This window comes from Neopsephotus bourkii, unplaced genomic scaffold (assembly GCF_033783945.1).
Source record: "Neopsephotus bourkii isolate Nb327-2 ecotype Australia unplaced genomic scaffold, CSIRO-AGI_Nbou_v1 NB_233, whole genome shotgun sequence".
Taxonomy (NCBI): domain Eukaryota; kingdom Metazoa; phylum Chordata; class Aves; order Psittaciformes; family Psittacidae; genus Neopsephotus; species Neopsephotus bourkii.
Window position 1 is genome coordinate 1,888,332 of NW_026900743.1, and position 20,009 is coordinate 1,908,340.

Below are 20,009 nucleotides of genomic sequence, written 5' to 3' on the forward strand. Positions count from 1 at the left end.
TGGGTGCTCTTGTGGTCACCCTGGTAACACTCTCCTCTTCCCAGCATTCCAAAATCACTGGTCAGTTCTGCTGCCTCTGCTTTCACAATAAGCAAGATGCAATAGAAGAAATACTTACTGGAAATTTTAAACAAATAAATACGAATACTACCCAATCTCTGATACAAAAAACTATTTCATGGCCATGTTAATCCAGTTACTTTCAAACTCATACATGTTAAGAAAAACCTTTTAACTTTTGTCATAACCATGTGTTTGTATGATTGAAAAAACATTAACTCATTATTTTAATGAAATAAAACCAGTTCAGTAACTCTAAAAATCCCCATAAATGAGAAGAGTTCAAGCATGAAATGTTTATTCAGTGTAGTCATTTATATTACACTAAAATGAGACACATAAAAACTGACTCCATAGAGAGTTATTTACCTTTTTTTAAGAAATACCATTAATTACTTCTACATGTGCAACTTCACAAAATAAAAGTCTCTGCTTTACAAATAAGCCACACTATGCTGTGCTTGTATCTTGCATATAAAGTTTTAAACTGCTAACTGAAACTGCACTTGCTTTTAAGCAATATCCATACTCAGATCCCTTTCATATTTTCATATAAATCATCACCTAATTTTCAGACAATCCATGCTGAAAATGCATGTGAAAGTGAATGCCCCAGCACTTACAGATGAAATCTATGCTGTCTACTCAGGAATCTGCAAAGTAACAGCTGGTGTTACATCCAATCAGGAAAGACAAGCAACACCATATGGCGTATTTTTCTAATGCAGTTCAAAACGCTGAATATCCAAAACACCATACTTAGGGAGAAGAAAAAAGGAGTTAAAATCCAACCATTACTAATAATTAGTGCACTTCATCACCAATAATTAGTCAACTTCACTCTAAAGTAGTCAGCTTTATTGCTAGCATGACCTCTCACCTCTGATATTAAGGTCTAACTATACCATTTGATAGTCACATTTAAGCAAAGCAAGATTATTTACCACTAATAAATCCTTGCTTAGGAAAGACTGCCCAAAATAACAGAAATAAAGGCTCATGTCAATGCTGCATTACACATTTAAGATTATTTTTACAATCACTTAATTACTTTTTATTTTTCATTATAAAAAAGAGTATTATTTCTAAATGCCAGGATTGGGTCAAGAGTATCATTTAAAGTTACGCTTTTAAGCAGGGATAGCCAGTCATCATTCTCCTCTGGGAAACAAACAGCAGCACAAACTTTGAAGAAAGATAGATTACTTCAGGATACACAAAAGGTGACAATATAAGGGACTTGTTTTTTCCCCTGCTGATTTACACTCAAAATCTCTGCTGATGAAATTAAGGGTCATACTTGAAAGTATCACAGTATTAAAAAACAAACACTCAGAAAAGTACAGGTTTGATCAGTAAAATGTTAAGTTTTTCTCTGTTTCCTGGAAATTTTGTTGCTAACAAAGCGCAAAATGTGAACTTCTAAAAAACTGGCATGAAGGTTACTCTGAGTTTAAAAGAAGCAGATAGCTCTGGTTGACAGATATATATATTTACAGAGATCATGATTTTATCTCTATATTCTGAAATGCAGTTATAACAACCTGTCACAAAATCCACTGAATTAATGGCAGAGTACTCTGACATGAAGAGAACATATTGTATGAAAACAACACGCCAATAAAGCAGTATTAATAGTACTGTGGGTTTCAGTTATAAACAACCATTTTATTGACAGCTGTAACATATGTTTCTCAAAAAAAAATGAAAAGCTAAACAAATCTCCTTTGCACTTAAGAACTTAACATGCAGAAATAATTTATTTTTTTAAATAATTTTGTGACAGTCAACTTTCAAGAATGCATTTTTAAACAGTCTTTAAATGTTCATAAAAAATAGTTATCTACAAGCAATAAAAACGCTACACAATAGGTAACTAAGTTGAAACTGGTTACCTACGTTTCTGTTTCCTTATTTGTTTTCAGGTGTTAACCTTTTCTTACATTAGACGTTAACTAGAAATTAGTTGAGCTTCCCTTTAAAATTGTAAAGGACTTTTGTAGCAAGTGGAATAAAAGTGGTTTGGTTTTCATTTCAAAAATGAGTGGCTTAAATTACATGAAAACTGAAGCACAACAATACAAAATGACAGTGCTGCTAGCTGTATTTCACAGCAACAGTTACTGCTCCAGAGAGTGCTCTATATAGCAACTTCACTGACCAGGGTGAATCCATCTGTCCCACTATTAGTCCATAGCTAAGAATGAACCCTTCAGTTTGAGTTCAGCGATTAAAGATCGAGTTTAAGGCCATCTGCTAAGCTACAATAATCTGTCAGGATGTCAGAAATCCTGACAGTGAGAAGCAGAAAGAAAAAATCTTTCAATAATGCAAGCTACCGTAAGTAATGCTATAGCATCAGTATAACAACATTGGTATTTCTAACAGGCCACTTCTACCTAATGACCACAAAGTGTTTAAAAATATTCTAAAACACAGAAACACCCGGTCATGCTGGTGAAATGTGCTCTTACAAGGACATCAGCGGCAACAAAATAGACTCTAATAATTTGCAAACTAAGAAACTCTTGACTGCACTGCCCCAAGAAGAAATGTGCATTTCAAAATGCTTTACCCAATTTCTTGTTTGCAAACAAAGTACAAAAAATGTCTCATCAGCTACTGTCAGTAGATGGATGGCACTCAAACTGCAGGCAGTCTTAGAGACAGAAGGATGGCATACATTCATTTTATATTTTGATCAACTCTCTACCCCTGCAGTAGAAAGACTGTTTCGCTTCCCACATTGTACTGAAAAGCTACATAAGAATACTACATTGGAAAAGTAAAAACATCTTAAAATTCCACAAAAATAAAGAAAAAGAAAGGTTATCAAAAAAGATCACTTGATTACTAATTCATCAAAAAGCATTTCACATGCATGACTTTTAAAATTAAGTTGGGCACTGCTTTTATACTGTTGGGATCAATTTCTGTATCTTTACCACCACTGATGATTGATACACTTCTATCAAGGCAGATAAAAACAAAAGCTTGGAACCATACTGAATTGCCTCTCTCACAAGTAGCTACCATGAAACAAATGTCAGTTTAAAAGCTTTTCCATTCAGCACGTTTAAAACTATGTTCCGAGTCTGAAAATTCTTGAGACCAGTTATTTTTGAACACACGTGACATTCTCTGCTTTGCAAATGGAACAGCAATGAAAAACTTGTTTAAACAAAAAATCACTGCAACAGCCAAGCCAAGGATACTTACCTACCAGATTTCAAAATGACAGGAGTTATACTCGAAAAGTTTAACTCTCAGAGATTCCTTTGCTATCACAAAATTTCTTTTTGCCTGTATTGCACTGAAATTTAAATTCTTTTTCCTACATAACCAAAGGACCTTAGAAGGGGCAAGAACCACGCAAGTAAACAGCATTTTCACTACTTCAGTGGAAATTCATGGCCTTGGTGAATGCAAAAAGGAGACAGAAATGGATTGTGCACATAAACCTGACTCCTAAACAAGATCCTGAACCATCAAATACAAATGTATAGTAATTATAGGAACTAACAAAAAGCTGCATTAAAATTTCCCTGTCGCTCAAAGAATGCATCCTTCATTACAACTGAAAAATTAAAGGATTCTAAAATTACCTATATTAATCCAAAACCCACATATGGGTATTAACGGGTCTGCTTGTCAAAACTACACTGGCGTTATGCTCAGAATCAATTCTAACAGGCACCCTATTTCTGAAGGATACAGACTTAGCCTTTTCTAAAAATCCTTCCAAAACAGGAGGAAATGAAGCACCACCCAAGCTCAACTTCATCTCCTGCTTCCTATTCCTTTTAATTCAAGGGATTAGGTGTTATTCCTTAACTAAAGCATAAAGGCTAATCTACCTAATATCTAAGAATCTCCTGAAAATGAAATAAGATCAAAACACATTAAAGATTAAATTTTAGCATAAAATTTAAATTTAAATAGCTATAAACTCATCCAGGAATGTGTCAGGATGAGTATTTCACCCTTTTTATCCAATAAACATGAAGTTACATTTCTATACTTTTAATCTCAAGCCTTCATTTTCTAGTTAAAATAAAAACTACTAGTTAAATATTTTCTCTGTAAACACCTAAAAATTATGTTGAGGGAAAATACTGCTGGTTTTTCTACCTCATTATTCTTATGTTCCATAACTGATGTTAAGCACTTCTTGAAGTGTAACCTTTATTCATGACATTGAAGTTATAGGAGCTGAATGCATATAAAGTTGAACCCATAAATTTTATATTCACAATGGAGAAAATCCCACAGAAATACACTGTTCCTGCAATCTGCATAGTGAGAGAATACATTTAAACTAAATGTCCTGATAGAAAGATTCAGATTTGCCTCTCTCTTGACCATGGTAAAATGGGAAAACACATAATTATTAAATGAAATGGAATTATGAAAAAGACAAAAATTCCTGTTAAGAGATTGTGTAAATGTGTGTCATATTTTGCTTATGAAGTTTACAACAAAAGTTTCTCACCTTCTGAAGTGAGGAAAAAAGGCGTGATCTCTTGATGTCACATATCTGATGATATCATGAGCACTATATGTGAAAGAGTGGCTTGAAACCTGGGAAGTCGAGCACAGCAAACCACTGATGGCTTTATCAATTTCCTAATCTAGCATTCCATGTCATCTTTGAGGCTTCAGGTTCTAAAGAAACAGCACTAAATGACTTCTGAAACACCAAATGTCTCTATGGAGTGCAGCTGAATATTAAAATCAAGTTTTGTATTACCATCATGGTGTGACTGATATTCAGGGTTCGTAATTTACAGATTAGAATATCATTAACAAAATTAGAGTATCATTAACAAATTTTAATTCATCTTTGATAAAAATTCTTAGGTGTTGACAGTACAAGATATATAACACTGTCTCCGTGTCTCCGTTTTTCTCTTTGGAAGTGCATTAATACAACATCACAAAAAGGTGAACCACTGCTTCTTGCGGCACGGTTTCTTACTGCCTATGGCAGTAACAGCACATGTTTCTTCACCAGAATACTGAGCAGTTATTCAACAGACAGCTAATACAGACCCAGGCCATGGGGACAAACATCTCATACAACATCCATTAGCCCCCAGAGACAGAAAAGGGCTAGGATATAAAGAGTTGTATGAGAAGTTTGGATGGGGACCTGAACTATCTCTACCAAATAAAGCAAAATGAAAGAAAGAAGCACTCATAGATAGATTTGAAAACTCATTAAAACCTCTGTATATACAAAAACCTTGCTGTGTTTTAAAGAATTTGTCTGAATATTTAATTTCTCATCTATTTGTAATTCACTTAGAATTTAAAACATTTAAGAAAACTGTGCATCATATAAAACTGATACTATCTCACTCTGTGACATTATAGTTATCAAAACATAAGGCCCTCTACTGAAACAATGTGGGTTTGTGGTTTATCTGTTTTGTGTGTATGTTGTTTAGGGCTTTTTTCTTAAAAGAGGTTACCATGAAAAATCCCAGCTTCCATGTGCTTCCTACCTTTATTATATGAATGACTAACAGTTAACTCAGTAACTGGAAAGTATATGTATTTGGGCAACGATCACATCTCAGAAAGAAGTAATTCTCAACCTGAAGTTAGAACATTAAAGTCACATTAAACCAACTAGAGTAACTGTTATGCAAATGACACAACACTAATAGGTTGATTTATCAAGAAAGATTAGAGTTCACTAACTGCAGTTCAGCTAAGCGATAGCTGAGGGGCAGAACAACTGACAAGTACTCTTCTTGAGTAATCTAGTCATGAGGGGAAAAAAGGCAAACTAGCTGTAAAATAGTGTGACACACAGACAATAGTGTAGTCTTTCAATTACACCAATAGAAATCCTGCTGCTTAAAATATTTACAATAAATGTAAAGCAGAGCTTAGGAAAGACATGGCAGATTGGGAAAACAGAAGAGAGAAGGGGTAATTATTCAGCCTCATTAAATTTTTCATCAGAAGCAGAAACTATCATAGTTCAAGCATTTCCTTTTTCATTAGAATGCTTTTTAATATTGACATCCAACCAATTATGTTCAAACTAATTCCCAGAATACTGTGGGAATGTAGCTACTTTCAGAAGTTTTTCCAGATTAATGAACTGCATTATTTTTTCATTAGAAGCTGCAGTGTGCTCTCAGACATACAAAGTGGGGAACAAAAAACCACCCTGAACAGAATGTATTCTCCAAAAAGCCCTTGGTTTTCTTAATGAGTTTCTATCTTTAGGGAGCCTTCTTCATCTTTACTTTAAAAATTCAAAACCAAAAGCAACACTACTATTTCAAATGAACTCCTCCTTTATAAGCTACTGCAGCAAATTAGATGAACACCAGCAAGGTTATTAGTCCAGAAGATGTATATACAACCTTTGTAAGAGAAACAAACTGCTTTAGAAGCAAATTATCACCTTTCTTACAATGGCTTGCACTCAAACCAGCATCTACATACGAACAGTAATAAAACATAATTTACTGAGACACAGGTTCAGTGTTTCATCTTTTTCTAATCTAATAACAACATGAAAGATTTATTATCAATATGAACACACTTCTATTTCTTAAATGAGAGTGGTGACATCATTTAAGCAACAGATTTTGCCATTTTGAAAGGCTCTTTTTTGTTTGCATGGTGCTAATTTTTGGTTCACTGAACTGTTACTTCATTTCTGATCAGCAATGCCCCTTTACATGTGGGGCTTCAGAAAAACATACTTTGGAAAACCTACTTCTGCACCCAAAAGGTAAAATCTTTACTACCCAATTTTAGCTTTGTTTTGGAATCTGAACCTTAAAGGCAATTACTTTTGTGATACAACAGAAACTAAATAGTACACTGTTCAGGTTAAACTATGAAGCATGTAATCTTGCAAATTCAGGGGTTCTTAAGGGAAGGTATCTAATACACAATGTCTCCAGGGCAATAAAAGCAACTTCTTGCAGAGATAGAATAAGACAAAAATGATGCTATCACAAAAAACAAGCTGTCTTACACGCTTATAACAAAATCATAAATGTAGATTTACTTTCATCACATGCAATTGGTAATACATCTGATAAAATAGCTTAAATCTGTGGTATGACAAAAGAGTCAAGACTCTAATACCATCAGAACATATACTCATTATGATTTATGCCACAAAACTCCTAAAGTATATTAAACACAGAGGGGGGAAATCAAATATTTATCACTAGTAAATTTGTGAATCACCTATGCAAACCTGTCATAGTATGCACTTTGCACAGTTTCAGACCACTCACCTTTGTGCAGCACAGACTACAGACTTCTCCTGCAGCTTCCTATAACGACATGGAAGTATGGTCTAGAAAATAACTTGAATTTCCTAGCTTTATGGTTCAGGTGCACGAACTATTCCTAAGCTGTTGACATTCACATATCCGTTTGAAATATAGAGAGCTACAAGTCATTCATCCATGTCAAGTTAAAGACCACAAGTCTTCCTTGTGTGCTCCGCTGCTTTATCACTGTCCCTCCTCTACCTTTCATTATCTTCTGCATGGCACCAAGCATAAATTACAGGAATGAATCGGTCTTTCCACTGCTGCTGTCTAGAAAACAACACTGACTGTGAATTTAATTTAGAGTTAAAAAAAAAAAAAGTTATTTCAATGACAGCCTTCAGTATGGTTCTTAAAAACAGCACACTAAGCAGCAGCAGTGAAACTGGAATTTCTTGTTAGTGCTATGTAAAAAAGATACACTTCTGTTATTAGCTGTGCCCACAGATTGAAGCTGTACTACTATTTTAGTCTGATACTGAAGACCTAGGTAATCTTCTGTTACATGTATTTTATAAGGTAATGCCATTAGATCCACAAAGCTTTGTTCAGTAATGTTTTCAGACCATCAGATATATATTACACATGCAAGGATACCCAAACAGGTATATGCATGGTCGGAAATGTCATACAAAACCAGCCTCCAGACAGTTTCATTAGAAAACTCATGTTAGTTAAAAATCAATTTTAAACATGTATTCAACAGAAAATTGCTGCTGTTTGCTTGCCCCATGCTTTTCATATTTGCACTCTCCACTCATGTTAACTTCCTGTTTCCAAAATGTCCTAATCTCTTCTATGACATCCAGTTTTACTTCCATATGGTATTACAAGTGTGTCAAAGCATTAGTTTCTTGGGAATTGTATGTTGCTTGTAGAGCTGACACTGAAGTCAAGATCCAGCCTCTTTACTAGTTTATAATGGCATATAATTTAAAAAAATAAAAAAAATAAAAAAAAAGCTTGATGTTGCCTGTTGCAAGATGTAATTACATCAGCCATGTTACTGTAATGGCTTTTACCATCTTCTTCCACCTCTTTCCCCATTTCGGGCATTATTCCGAAAAAAAAGAAAAATCACACAAAAATCAAGTAAAGCAGAGTAAAACTGAACAAAATTCATCAAAATGTACACTTGATTCAACCCATCAGTAGAAAACTGCAAAACAAGCAAAACTTTACGCAACACAAGTGATCTTTTAGGATAATCAAGAGCATTCATATCAAAATTCAAAACAAGAATTTTGCTACATTCAAATAGAAGAAGGGATGACTGCCAAATCTGTAAATGTGGAAATGCTAAGTAACATTTAAAACCATCTCACTACTGAAGACAGTTTCTCTCAACAATGCATTTTGAAACTATTACACAGACTATCCTGCTACCAAGTTTTTCCATAATACTGTTTTCCTATGAAAATAATTTTCTCGTGTATTATCAACTAGTATAGCACCTTGATACCAGCTATTTGAACTATTTTTTGGCATTTGGAATTACTTGAATGCTCTTTTAGAACATTAATAATTTATCTTCGTATCTTTATAAACAGCATCTTTAACACTTCTTAATTATGTTATTTTGTATAAAGCTGTAGTACAGAGGAACAGCAGCAAGCGAATTCAACTGTGCTAGGCACTGTACAACCAAAAGTCATTATAAAACAATCTCTCTCTGTTCTAGTCTCTATTTCTCTAATGGCTTAGTGGTAAAATAGCTATTCCCCAGCACACATAAGGGGAGCTATTTTACTGTTTGCTAATATAAGCATTTCATTTTGCATAATACAGAAGGTGGAAAGTAATAACGTACCTCATTAAGAAATTTCTCATTGGATTAGCAGATATCATCAATCTTTAAAATGTTTAAGTATCTCTCATTACATCAGAAACAATTTCCAATTAATATCCTCAAACTCACTTTAGGCAATATAAACAGTCTACACAAAACTGTTACTTACTATCTGTCTGTCTCAAAATACCTATGCAAAATTCTTTGTGGTATCTGGACATTGGAGATCTTGCTGTGTTCCCAGCAATACGGACCACCACCGATCACACAAGAAACCTCCATTGGGCCAGTTAGTAAGTGGTGTATCTAATGCCATTCCTTCCCTGAATCCATGCAAATACACCGGATTTTCCTTGTTTATGCCCCACATATAAAACCACCAAAATAACCTGGGAATGCTCACAAAATAAAGTGAATTTATATTAAAAAAAACAAAAAACAAAAAAACAGCTGCTGGGGGATACTGACAACTTCCAGAAACGTCAGCTGCACTAAAATGCACAGTGCTAATTAATGCTGAGAACATGCTGATTGCTACAATAAATGTCTATTGGATTTTGTGTGAAATCCCCGACACTGATATGTTTAGCACTATACAACATTCATATGTGAAAAGTATTAAATAAGGGCGATCTAGGGAATCTTAATTTGTACTAGTGGTAGCAAAACTGCTTACACTGACTTCTGTTTGAGATATAATATCCAATACAGTAGTTATTTTAATTGTGAGCATTTATGAAAACTTTTACCAAACAATGTGAATTTTTTAGGGTTTCTAGATATGCTTATCTTCTGTCGTGGTTTAACCCCAGCCAGACAGCTTTTCACTCACTCCCCGCCCCCTTCCTGCCCTCCCCCTATTCCAGGAGGGACGGAGAGGAGAATCAAAAAGAATGCAACTCCCACGGGTTGACATAAGAACAGTTTAATAACTAAGGTATAACACAAATCACTACTGCTACCACCAATAATAGTAATGATAAAGGAAACAAGGGAAGAGAATACAACACCCCATCACCAGGCGACCAATAACTCGTCCCCCCGGCCCGATCAAGCACTGACCGATACATCCTCCAGCCCTGCAGTCCACTCAGCCCTTCCGGGTAACTCCCAGTTACCTCCTGGGCATGACGTGATGTGGTATGGAATACCTCTTTGGTCAGTTTGGGTCAGGTGTCCTGTCTCTGCTTCCTCCCGGCTTCCCTTCCTCCCTGGCAGAGCATGAGGCTCACAGAGTCCTTGGCCAAACCAAAACATCATTTTTATCAGCTCTGTTCCCAGCCCGAAAGTCAAAACACAGCACTGCACCAGCTACCAAGAAAGAGAAAAATGAGTGCTACTGCTGAACCCAGGACATCTTCCAATTCTTCTATCATTTTAGTAACTCTAGATATTTTTTCTGCTTTAGTAGACAGAAATAGACATAAAAAGAAGTAAGAAATCCATACATAGAAGTCAATACTACTGCCGTCTCCAACTGTAGGCTCTGCCAGCCGATTGTCTCCTCTGAGGGTCCACACGAAACAACTGGATGTTCAACTTCTATCAATCTGAATTGAAACATATCTTTACCCACCTAAGGAATAAACCATGGGGTTTTTTTTCAGTTTCACTAGTCTAAGAAAGATAAATGAAGATTTTGTCTGGACATACATCCAGAAAAGGGTCTCCCAGTCCCACTGCATGAAGAAAACTTGTTTGTGGACAGAAAACAAACCACAGAGGAACACAAGAAAAAACAAACAACAAAACAACAACAGCAAACTAAAAAACCCCACATATTTAATGAAGAAAGTTGTGAATACAGGAAAGAACCTTTAATAAACAGAATAAATATATGTGTCACCCTATACCTCAGAAATTGCTTTCTCAGCCACAATACATAGTTCAATGTGCAATATATCACATGCAAATTTTACCTCAAAATATAGATTATAAATTGTCTCTGAGAATACTAGCCTATATATGAATGGGGCTTCCTGTTAAATATGGAGTTACATAACTAAAACACAAACTTCTGAGATCTGAACAACTGAGTGGATGAATGTGGTTTAAGTGCAGTCAGTAACTCAGAACCATGCAGTCGCTCTCTCACTCCCCCTCTTTGCCCCCCTGCTCCTGGGGGGATGGGGAGGAAAACTGAAAGGATGTAACTCCCACTGGTCCAGATAAGAACAGTCCAGTAACTAAGGTATAACACAAACCACTACTGCTACCACCAATAATAATAATGATAAGGGAAACAACAAGGGAAGAGAATACAACTGCTCACCACCCACCAACTGATACCCAGCCCGACCCGAGCAGTGATCTAGCACTTTATATAGTGTGCATGACATGCTGGGGTATGGAATACCTCTTTGGATAGTTTGAGTCAGGTGTCCTGTCTCTGCTTCCTCCTGGCTTCCCCTCCTCCCTGGCAGAGCATGAGACTCAGAAAGTCCTTGGTCAGAGTAAACATTACTGAGCAACAACTAAAATCATTGGTGTTATCAGCGCTGTTCCCAGGCTGAAAGTCAAAACCACAGCACTGCACCGGCTACTAAGAAAGAGAAAAATGACTGCTACTGCTGAACCCAGGACAATGAACATAATAAAAGCAGACATCAACACCAAGTAGAGTTGGGAACTGTAAAGTTAAACCTGTCTATAAGAGACTAATAGATTAAATTAATCCAACACTGGGGCAGCCAGCCTACAGAACAAAACAACCCATAGCTTTTGAGATAACTCTCTTATCCCAGCATCCCTGTAACGTCAGGTATTCAGTTGATCCCGTTAGCATATGCACTTCAGGGCACTTGCTAAAACCAATGCAGACATTCTCGGCCATCAGTACATGATGATCAACTACCATTTTCCACTTTTCTGACAGCTTCAAAATGCTACCCTACAAGTGTAGTCAACCATTAGCCCAGATCACCTTACTTGTTTAACTAGAGGCTTATAGTATCAGCCACATTTTTTTCTTTTTTTTTATTTCAGCTACAGCAAACTAACCACATAAGAAAAAGAATTTCAGCAGCACAATCTTTTTCTTCAAATATTTAAATATTTGCTCTGATTTTGTTAAATAAGGACAGATTACTAAAAAACATTTATAAATAATTTCCTTAAGCAACTGTTTTCTGCATCTCTGCCAAATGTTTTATTGCCAGGGTGCACCAAAAACATTTCACATTGATCGAAGACTTAATACTTGCCTCACATAATTTCTGTTGAATAAAAAACCCCTAAAAGCATATTTGATAAATTAGGGCAAAGAGCAAGAGTGATGAACATGCCTAATGAAAATTAATATTTCCTTATTCAAGTCACAGATTGACAAGCCCCATTTGACTACATAAACGTCAGATTTAACTGAGACACAGACACCAAACAGTGTGGTTGCTTAGATGCACATTACAGAATGCAATAGAAGTGATAAATTCTAACTCTAATTACTATGAATGTATGCAGGGCATATGTAACCAATATTTAACCACGTTCAGTCCTGGAGGATCATTTATATTTTAAATCAATGAGGTAACAGTAAAGCATCTTTAGCACATTTTGCTTCAATATTTTTTTATTCTTTGAAAAGCTAATGAAATGCAGCTTTTAGTAATATCTTACTCTGTAGCTGAAGACCTGAGAATCAAAAAGATGAATCCTGAAAAACACCTTTTACATTGACAGTTTAAAGATCTTGACCTCTCTGTCTCCCTCCCCAAAGATGTGTAGGTACCAGCTCATCACACCGTAAGTATTGCTCTATTTTCTCTTTAAGAGGTCCTCATTGCTCTCTTGTATCATCACGTGAATTCCCTTCCCGAGAGTCAGGCCTCAAGTTCAAACATCTTTTCTCATTTAGCATTTTCCCTAGGTCTCCACATCTGATCTGCCTCTTCAGATCATTTCTTCATAATCTCTTTAAAATTGGGAGTTTTCTATTTACTGACACAGGCTTACATCTCCAGTCTCAAGTTGTGATTACTGAAAAAAATTCTTTACTTTGGTTTTAGAAAACAAAACCAAGCAAAACAAAACACAAAGCAAACAAAAAAAAAAAAGCACAAAAACCCTGAAACAAATGGAAAGTTTTCTGCTGTATGATGAAACAGCTTCAACAAACAAGCTGACACAACCCCTGAAAGGTAAGTGCTTTAAGCAGAGAAATGGTTAGGTAATTTCTCTCTCCCTCTTCCCTTGTGATCATTCCTGTCAGTGTGTATTTAGACACATTTTGAAATGCCTTCAGGACTGATGGTCCTAGGAAGGACTTCTGCCTTCCTAAGGCATTAAAATGTGATAGGAACACTCAGTCCTGTGAAAATAAGGACAGTCCTGGAGACATACATAGGGAAAATAAGGCCATTTTATTCAGTGATTTTATGTTTGTTAGCTACCAAAGGTGTTAGAAAAGGAATTTCCGATGAAGTGTGGGAAAACCTCCTCTCTCCAATTCCACTTGTGGCACCAAACTGTTTTAAAAACAGATTTGGGCCTTGGAATGTGTAAAAATTCTAAAATCAGAAAAGAATGTGATGGTACAGAGGCTGTGTTTGTTCTACTCCACAGGTAAGTGGGAAACCAAGAGGCTAAAAAATCAGGGGAGGTTAAGACCCAAGTTCATATCAAGCACTGAAGAAGCATGACTTCGTTACAAGATCCCACACTAACACCTTGAAATAGCAAAAACATTTGTTCAGAGGCTCTTCAGGGGAAGTAGGAGGCCTTTGTGCAGTCCTCTTCCCAAGACAATGGAAAAGGAAAAATCTCACAGAGATGATGCTGCTGCCCGAGAAAGTTCATAAAGAGGTTAAGGAGAGCTCTTGGGCTGCAGAGCTTGCAAAAGCCCTCTTGTCCACTTGGCACATTGGTTTCACTCTTGGCCTCCACTACTCTAGGAGGACCTGTGATCTTCCACATGTCTCCTACACCCATATTGTCACTTTTCCTCTGAGTCTTCACTGCCTCAAATGTCAAACAATTTATTATCTAAGGACAAGTTCTCACCTATTGAGGCACAACACATGTATAAAAATATAGATATTCTATTCAGGAAACAAAGACCTTTTTGCTTTGATTTTAAAAAGGCACTGTTCCCTACAGAAAATCTATTTCAAGTTCTACCTTTTTTAAAAAATAAGGGGAAAACATCCAACTGTGATATCTTGGTATCACACAACTGCAGATAGCTCAGTAAATAATTCAGCAGAGCTATACTGATCTATACTATCTGAGATGTGATCAATAGTCTTTAAAAGAGATAATGATGGCAAAGGCACTGCCTCCCAGATATTTCTTTAGGACTTCCGTTGTTCTAGAGATATCAGTACAATGATACATATTTCACTTCAAGAGTGTAATGTGCATTACTTCAAACTGTCAGAAGAAGCAATTTTACAGTCTGATCGAACCTTGCTGATCACTGAATCATAGAAAGGTTATAGTTGAGAAGGACCTTAGGATCACCTAGCTCCAATCCCTCCACCATGGGCAGGGACACCACACACTACATCATGTTGCCCAGGGCTCTGTCCAACCTGACCTTGAACACTGCTAGAGATGGAGCACTTACCACTTCTGTGGGCAACCCGTTCTGGTGCCTCAACACAGTAAGAACTTCTTTATATCTAACCTGATTTTGTGCAGCTTTTGAGTAACTGTATTTGTAACAGTAGGCAGACATTACACCCGATGCTGAGAGCGCATCCCAGACCACTGTGTTGGTTAACAAAAATCAAATAAAGCACAGGGTAGAAAGAAGTAAAGGAGAATTCTCATGTGACAATAAATGCTTACAGTCAGTTGTGTATAGAAATGGTGTCTATATGGCCTGCATCATGAAATGACTGACCAATAAAAATATGCATCTTCTTATTTTGGAAGACTGGTAACTGTATGGCAGTGTCTGTTTAGGAATCAGCATTCCTCACATTGCTCACGGTAAAACAGATACATGAAAAAGCCTATGGTGGGCAGTATAAATAAGATTATGAAGTGTTCTTGAATATGAAAATTTCACTTAAAAAATAAAAGACATTACATTTTAAAAAGTTAACGCAAGCAGTTTTTACTCAATTGTGGCACATAGATTTTACTTTTTTTTTGCGCATATATAGAAACAATTTAGTTAAGATTTCATAATACTTAAGGTAGAATATGAATGAAATACAAAGCATTTCATAAACTCATTGTTCAGTGTATAGAACCTGAACCATACAATTATTCACTGCAAATAGAATCAGTGGACTCAGAGAAGGGCAATTACTGATGAACAAAACAGGCAATTCAAAGATTCTTTCAAGTTCGAAAGTCCAGTGCTCAGCAGTGTGTGCACACCTCACACCAGTGGAATCACCACCCCTTAATACCACAACTGCTGCTCTATGAGTTGCTAAAAACTGCTGTTTTCTACCTCGAACAGACACCATGATTCAAATCTTGGAATATAGCTGTTTCATCACTCTGCTGTGAAGAGCCTGGTATTCTGCACAGATGGAGACCTTGCTTTAGTTTATGTTAAAGCAAACAGATGGCCTTCTCACTGACCACACAAAACAAACCAGCTGTGTATTTGTATCTGAAAAAAATGCACACACCAAGTCTGCATGGAATGGAACGAGAGTGTTTGGCGAGAAACCTAGTAACCAGTAACTACCAACTGTTCACCTGATTGCCATTCCACACACTGAAAGAACATTAAACACCACGCAACAGCAGCATAAATATGAAGAGCAAATTCTCACAAGAGATCAAAACAAAGTTACAAAAGCCAAAACTTCAAAGCAGTTTCAGTTGCAGTGGTAGAAATGACTTGGTGATGGTGTCCATATCACAGGATGGTGGGGATTAGAAGAGACCTCTGGAGATCATTTAGCTGTCTCCCTGCAGAAAGCAGATTGCTCACAACATTGTCCATGCAGAATCAAAGATAATTAAACCCCAAAATGGTTAATCTGAGTATTACAAACACCTCAAAAATCTACAGTAGTAGACAGGAGGATGGTAATAGACATATAGAGGGAAAGTCCTCACCTCCAACAGGTTTCCATAGGTTGGAATTTATATTAGAAGTATGCTCCCAGAACAACAGAAAAACCTAAATGCCATAAAACAAAACCCCATCACTCCCCTCCCCCCAAAAAAGAAAAAAAAACCCCACCAAACTATAAACTGTACCAGATACCACAATTCTTATTTTATTGGAAAAAGAATGCCTCAACTGAAACCTCACAACCCCTGCAGGTTATTGTCAAGGGCATTCTTAAGAATATACAATGCCATAAACCAATATAGAAGACATGGGGTAGCATACACAAGACATATTACCTCAAAAATCTTTAGAAATAAAAAAGACACTTGCATGTCATGAACAGCACTTACAAAAGGTGACACCCAATTAAATTCAATACAAAAATAGTATGTTTCTCAAAAAACGGACATAACCAGTCTCAAAAGGCATATAATCAAGCTGATTTCCCAGACATAGTCTTAGGCATACATTCCCCTGACCTGTTTCCTTCACAGAAGAAAAAGCAAAATACCATTTGAGTTGGATGAGTTCATTTCAGTTTTATTATTTCCTCTGATAATTTACCTGAACTTTATACACCCTGTACAAGATATTCTTTCAGATCACTGAACTACTGGTTCCCCTAATTCACTTCCTAGAGCCCCCCACAAAGAGAAGAGGAAAACCAGCAAAACTCAGTAAACAGTTAAGAAAAAGAGTGCGAAGATACAATCAGAAGCCAAACACAGATGCATTACCTTATTTATTGCATTTTGCCATTCATTGTTTGAAAAGAGCCATACTGACTTGTTTTTCAGCATGTTGCCATCAAATCACTGGTGTTATATTAAAAACTGTACCGTGAACATACTTATCCTAGGCAAGACAGAAGGGAGAGGTCACAGAAGAGAAGCTGAAATAAAGAACTAGCTCTTCATCAGGCAACATAATTAGATACCTGTTCTAAACAAAAGTTTCTTAAGAGTGGTCTTTGCCAGGAAGGGAGAGAAAGCAAAAGACAACCTAGTTTCCTTCTTGCTGGCTTAACTGACATGACTTCAGAGCACATGTACTCTGCCCAAAGAAAAGAGTTACATCTGCAGCAAATTGATAGTGCATGTTTGTAAGTATTAGCTAGAGTTGTTATTATTCTCAACCTATGTTACTATTTTTACGTTTTTAAATACAATCTGTTAAATCGGTAAATGAAGACATAATAAAAGGCTGGAGAGTTTACTGATGCCTAGCAACTTAGGGTAAATGCAAAGTGTTTCATGAAAATGCTACATTATCACTAGGCTTTTCCATAAACATGTTTACGAATTTTCTCTCTTTTTAAGTGTGCGATGAACATATACAAACCTGTAGTGAAACTGAGAAATATGTTTTGAATTTTTCAGTGCTTCAAAAGAAAAAGAAAAATCAGTCACTGTCATAGTGCAACCCATCTTTCAGTCAGAAGTGAAAGTTGCAAAGGATTTTCCCTCCTTCAGATTTCTCTTTTCCAGTGTTACTGGAAAGCTTGTCTTCTTGTTTAAATGAATTTCCTTTTAATCTCCTCCCTGAGCTGCTGGATAGATAGAGCCTCTTAAAAAATTCAGGGTATCACTGTAATTGTACATTGATCTGCTTCTGTGGCAGAAGGCTGGGGCCCTCCATCCAGGAAAGAGACTGTCCTAAAGTTGTTTTTCAGACAAATGATTAATTTGCGCTCTCTCTTACTACCATATTATCCTTTAATGGAAAAGCAGCTTTGAAATAAAACTACTACTTTTTGGATTGTTTTATTCCTGGCACTGTACAGGGAAGAAAGCCAGCTGCAGAAGCCGATGTGAAATATGCAATGGCTTTAAATTTTTAAATTTCCTAAAGGAAACTTTGACTCTGCTTACAAAGGGACTAAAACCATATTAGACAACTAAAATACATATACTCACCACTGCTAAAGTGCTGAATTAATGTAATATATTAATAGACACAAGAAAATTCCCTATTGATTTTTAATGCAAAGTTAAGGTTGGACCACTGTTATGACTATGTAACCCTTAAAACAGACACGTAACTCATTAGTATCAAAGTAGAAGAAATTATCTATCTAGTGTGATGCTGAATCCACATAGCCTATTTGCCTTTGGCTCTTTAGTTATGAGATCTGGCATCACTTGGATTATTTCACCTAATCCATCATTAGCTTTCACGTGTCCTATATACTGTGCAACAAACCTAAATTTAACAATCCCATCTCCCCATCCATTACCACACTGAATATATTACATGTCAGCATGGAACACAAAGATTAGATATGCTGAATTACATCTTTCTTCGTGAAATGTCAATATTTTTAGAGCACTGTTAACGTTGCTGACTATGTAACAAACGTTTCTTCCCATTGTGAACTGGCACTAATGCCCTGACCTTTGCTATTTAACACAGGGCTACTAAAAAATATATGAAAAAAACTCAGAGGACATAGAAAATACATAAGAAATCCCAGTAACAGAGTCACAGAGTCACAAATGTGAGGGGTTTAATTGCCATATTTGCTTGGCTGGTGGATACCTGGAAGATGACCTAATTTTTTTTTCCCTATAACCCTGCAAGTAAACATTAGTAATTCAGATTTAACTTTCTACTCATACACAAAGCACACAAAAAGGTTATTACTTACAACAAAACCATAAATACCCTACTGTTGTGTACCGCAGCATCCTTACTTACCAGTCTTCCACAAATACACTGATGAAGTTTGAAATTCACTTTGTGCACGAGCGTCCCAGATTCCCAGCAGCAGCAGCACAAGAACTCCCACGCACCGGGCTGGCACGGCAGAAACCCCTGGACCGCGGCAGAGAGCAGCGCTCCCCTTGCTCAACCCCATGCCTCCAGCAGCCTGCTGCCACCTCCAAAACCCTCAGCACGACCACGAAACCTTCTTCAAGCAATACTCCCCTCTTCAGAATTTCTTCCCGGGGAGAAGGGGACTGGAAACCTCTCTCCTGCTATTGTGCATGGCAGTTGAAATGGAAAAACTGTTTAACGCCAGGGAACAATAGAGTCCTTGCTCGCTCTTGCTGCTGCGGCGGCAGCAGCTACTGCTCCTAGTATGGTTGCTGCTCCACGCTCTTCCATTCAGCAGTTAGTAGCAGTTTTCCATCAGCTAAAAGCGAGACAGCTGTCCGCAGGGGGCTCCAGCTGACTGAGCAGGTTATCTTTCTCTGGGAGGCAGCAGCAGTCATTTACACCAGCTGGAGAGAGTGAGAGAGACAGAGAAACAGGGATGAAGAGGAACACAAATAGCCCAGTGCTGTAATTGCAACACAGAGAGTGACTGGAAAAGGCTGGCTTCTCAGACACGTCTCTCCCTGGAATATCCCAAATGATACATGCTCAGAAGAAAAGAAGAAATCAACATCAGACACGCTTCAGAAACACAAGTTGTACAACCGGAACAGATATAAACACAATATATATTAATTAAGAGAGCATCAGGCATTGGTTCAGATAATAATATGTATGCTGCATTAACCATTTTGTAAACAATAAAAATAAGTGCTAGGACACGCATTAAATAGACAATTAAGACCTTAAGAAGGCAGACAGAAGACAATGCAGGGGAAAAAATGAAGAATAATAAAAAATATCTGCTAAGTTGCCTTGCATATTTATCAAATCTGTTTCAGGTAATAACATAGAGATACCTGCTGTGAGGACAGACGAATATACGTATATGGTAACATGTATGTATGTGTAAGTACATCACCTCTGTGGTAGATGAAGTGTGCATGTAATATATAATGCAAGATAACATCCCTTCCTCTCCAGCAAGTATGTACACATGTATACATGC

The 20,009-nt window shown here is 36.8% G+C and overlaps 1 protein-coding gene across 1 annotated transcript in view; it reads right to left on the minus strand.

The window, feature by feature from the left end:
- Positions 1 to 19,716, minus strand: part of THSD7A (thrombospondin type 1 domain containing 7A) — a 194,621-nt gene extending 174,905 nt beyond the window's left edge. The window contains exon 1 of the mRNA XM_061344712.1: positions 18,881 to 19,716. Coding sequence (XP_061200696.1) covers positions 18,881 to 19,040 — 160 coding nt within the window. The 5' untranslated portion in view covers positions 19,041 to 19,716. The remainder of the gene's footprint in view (positions 1 to 18,880) is intronic.
- Positions 19,717 to 20,009: the final 293 nt, after the last annotated feature.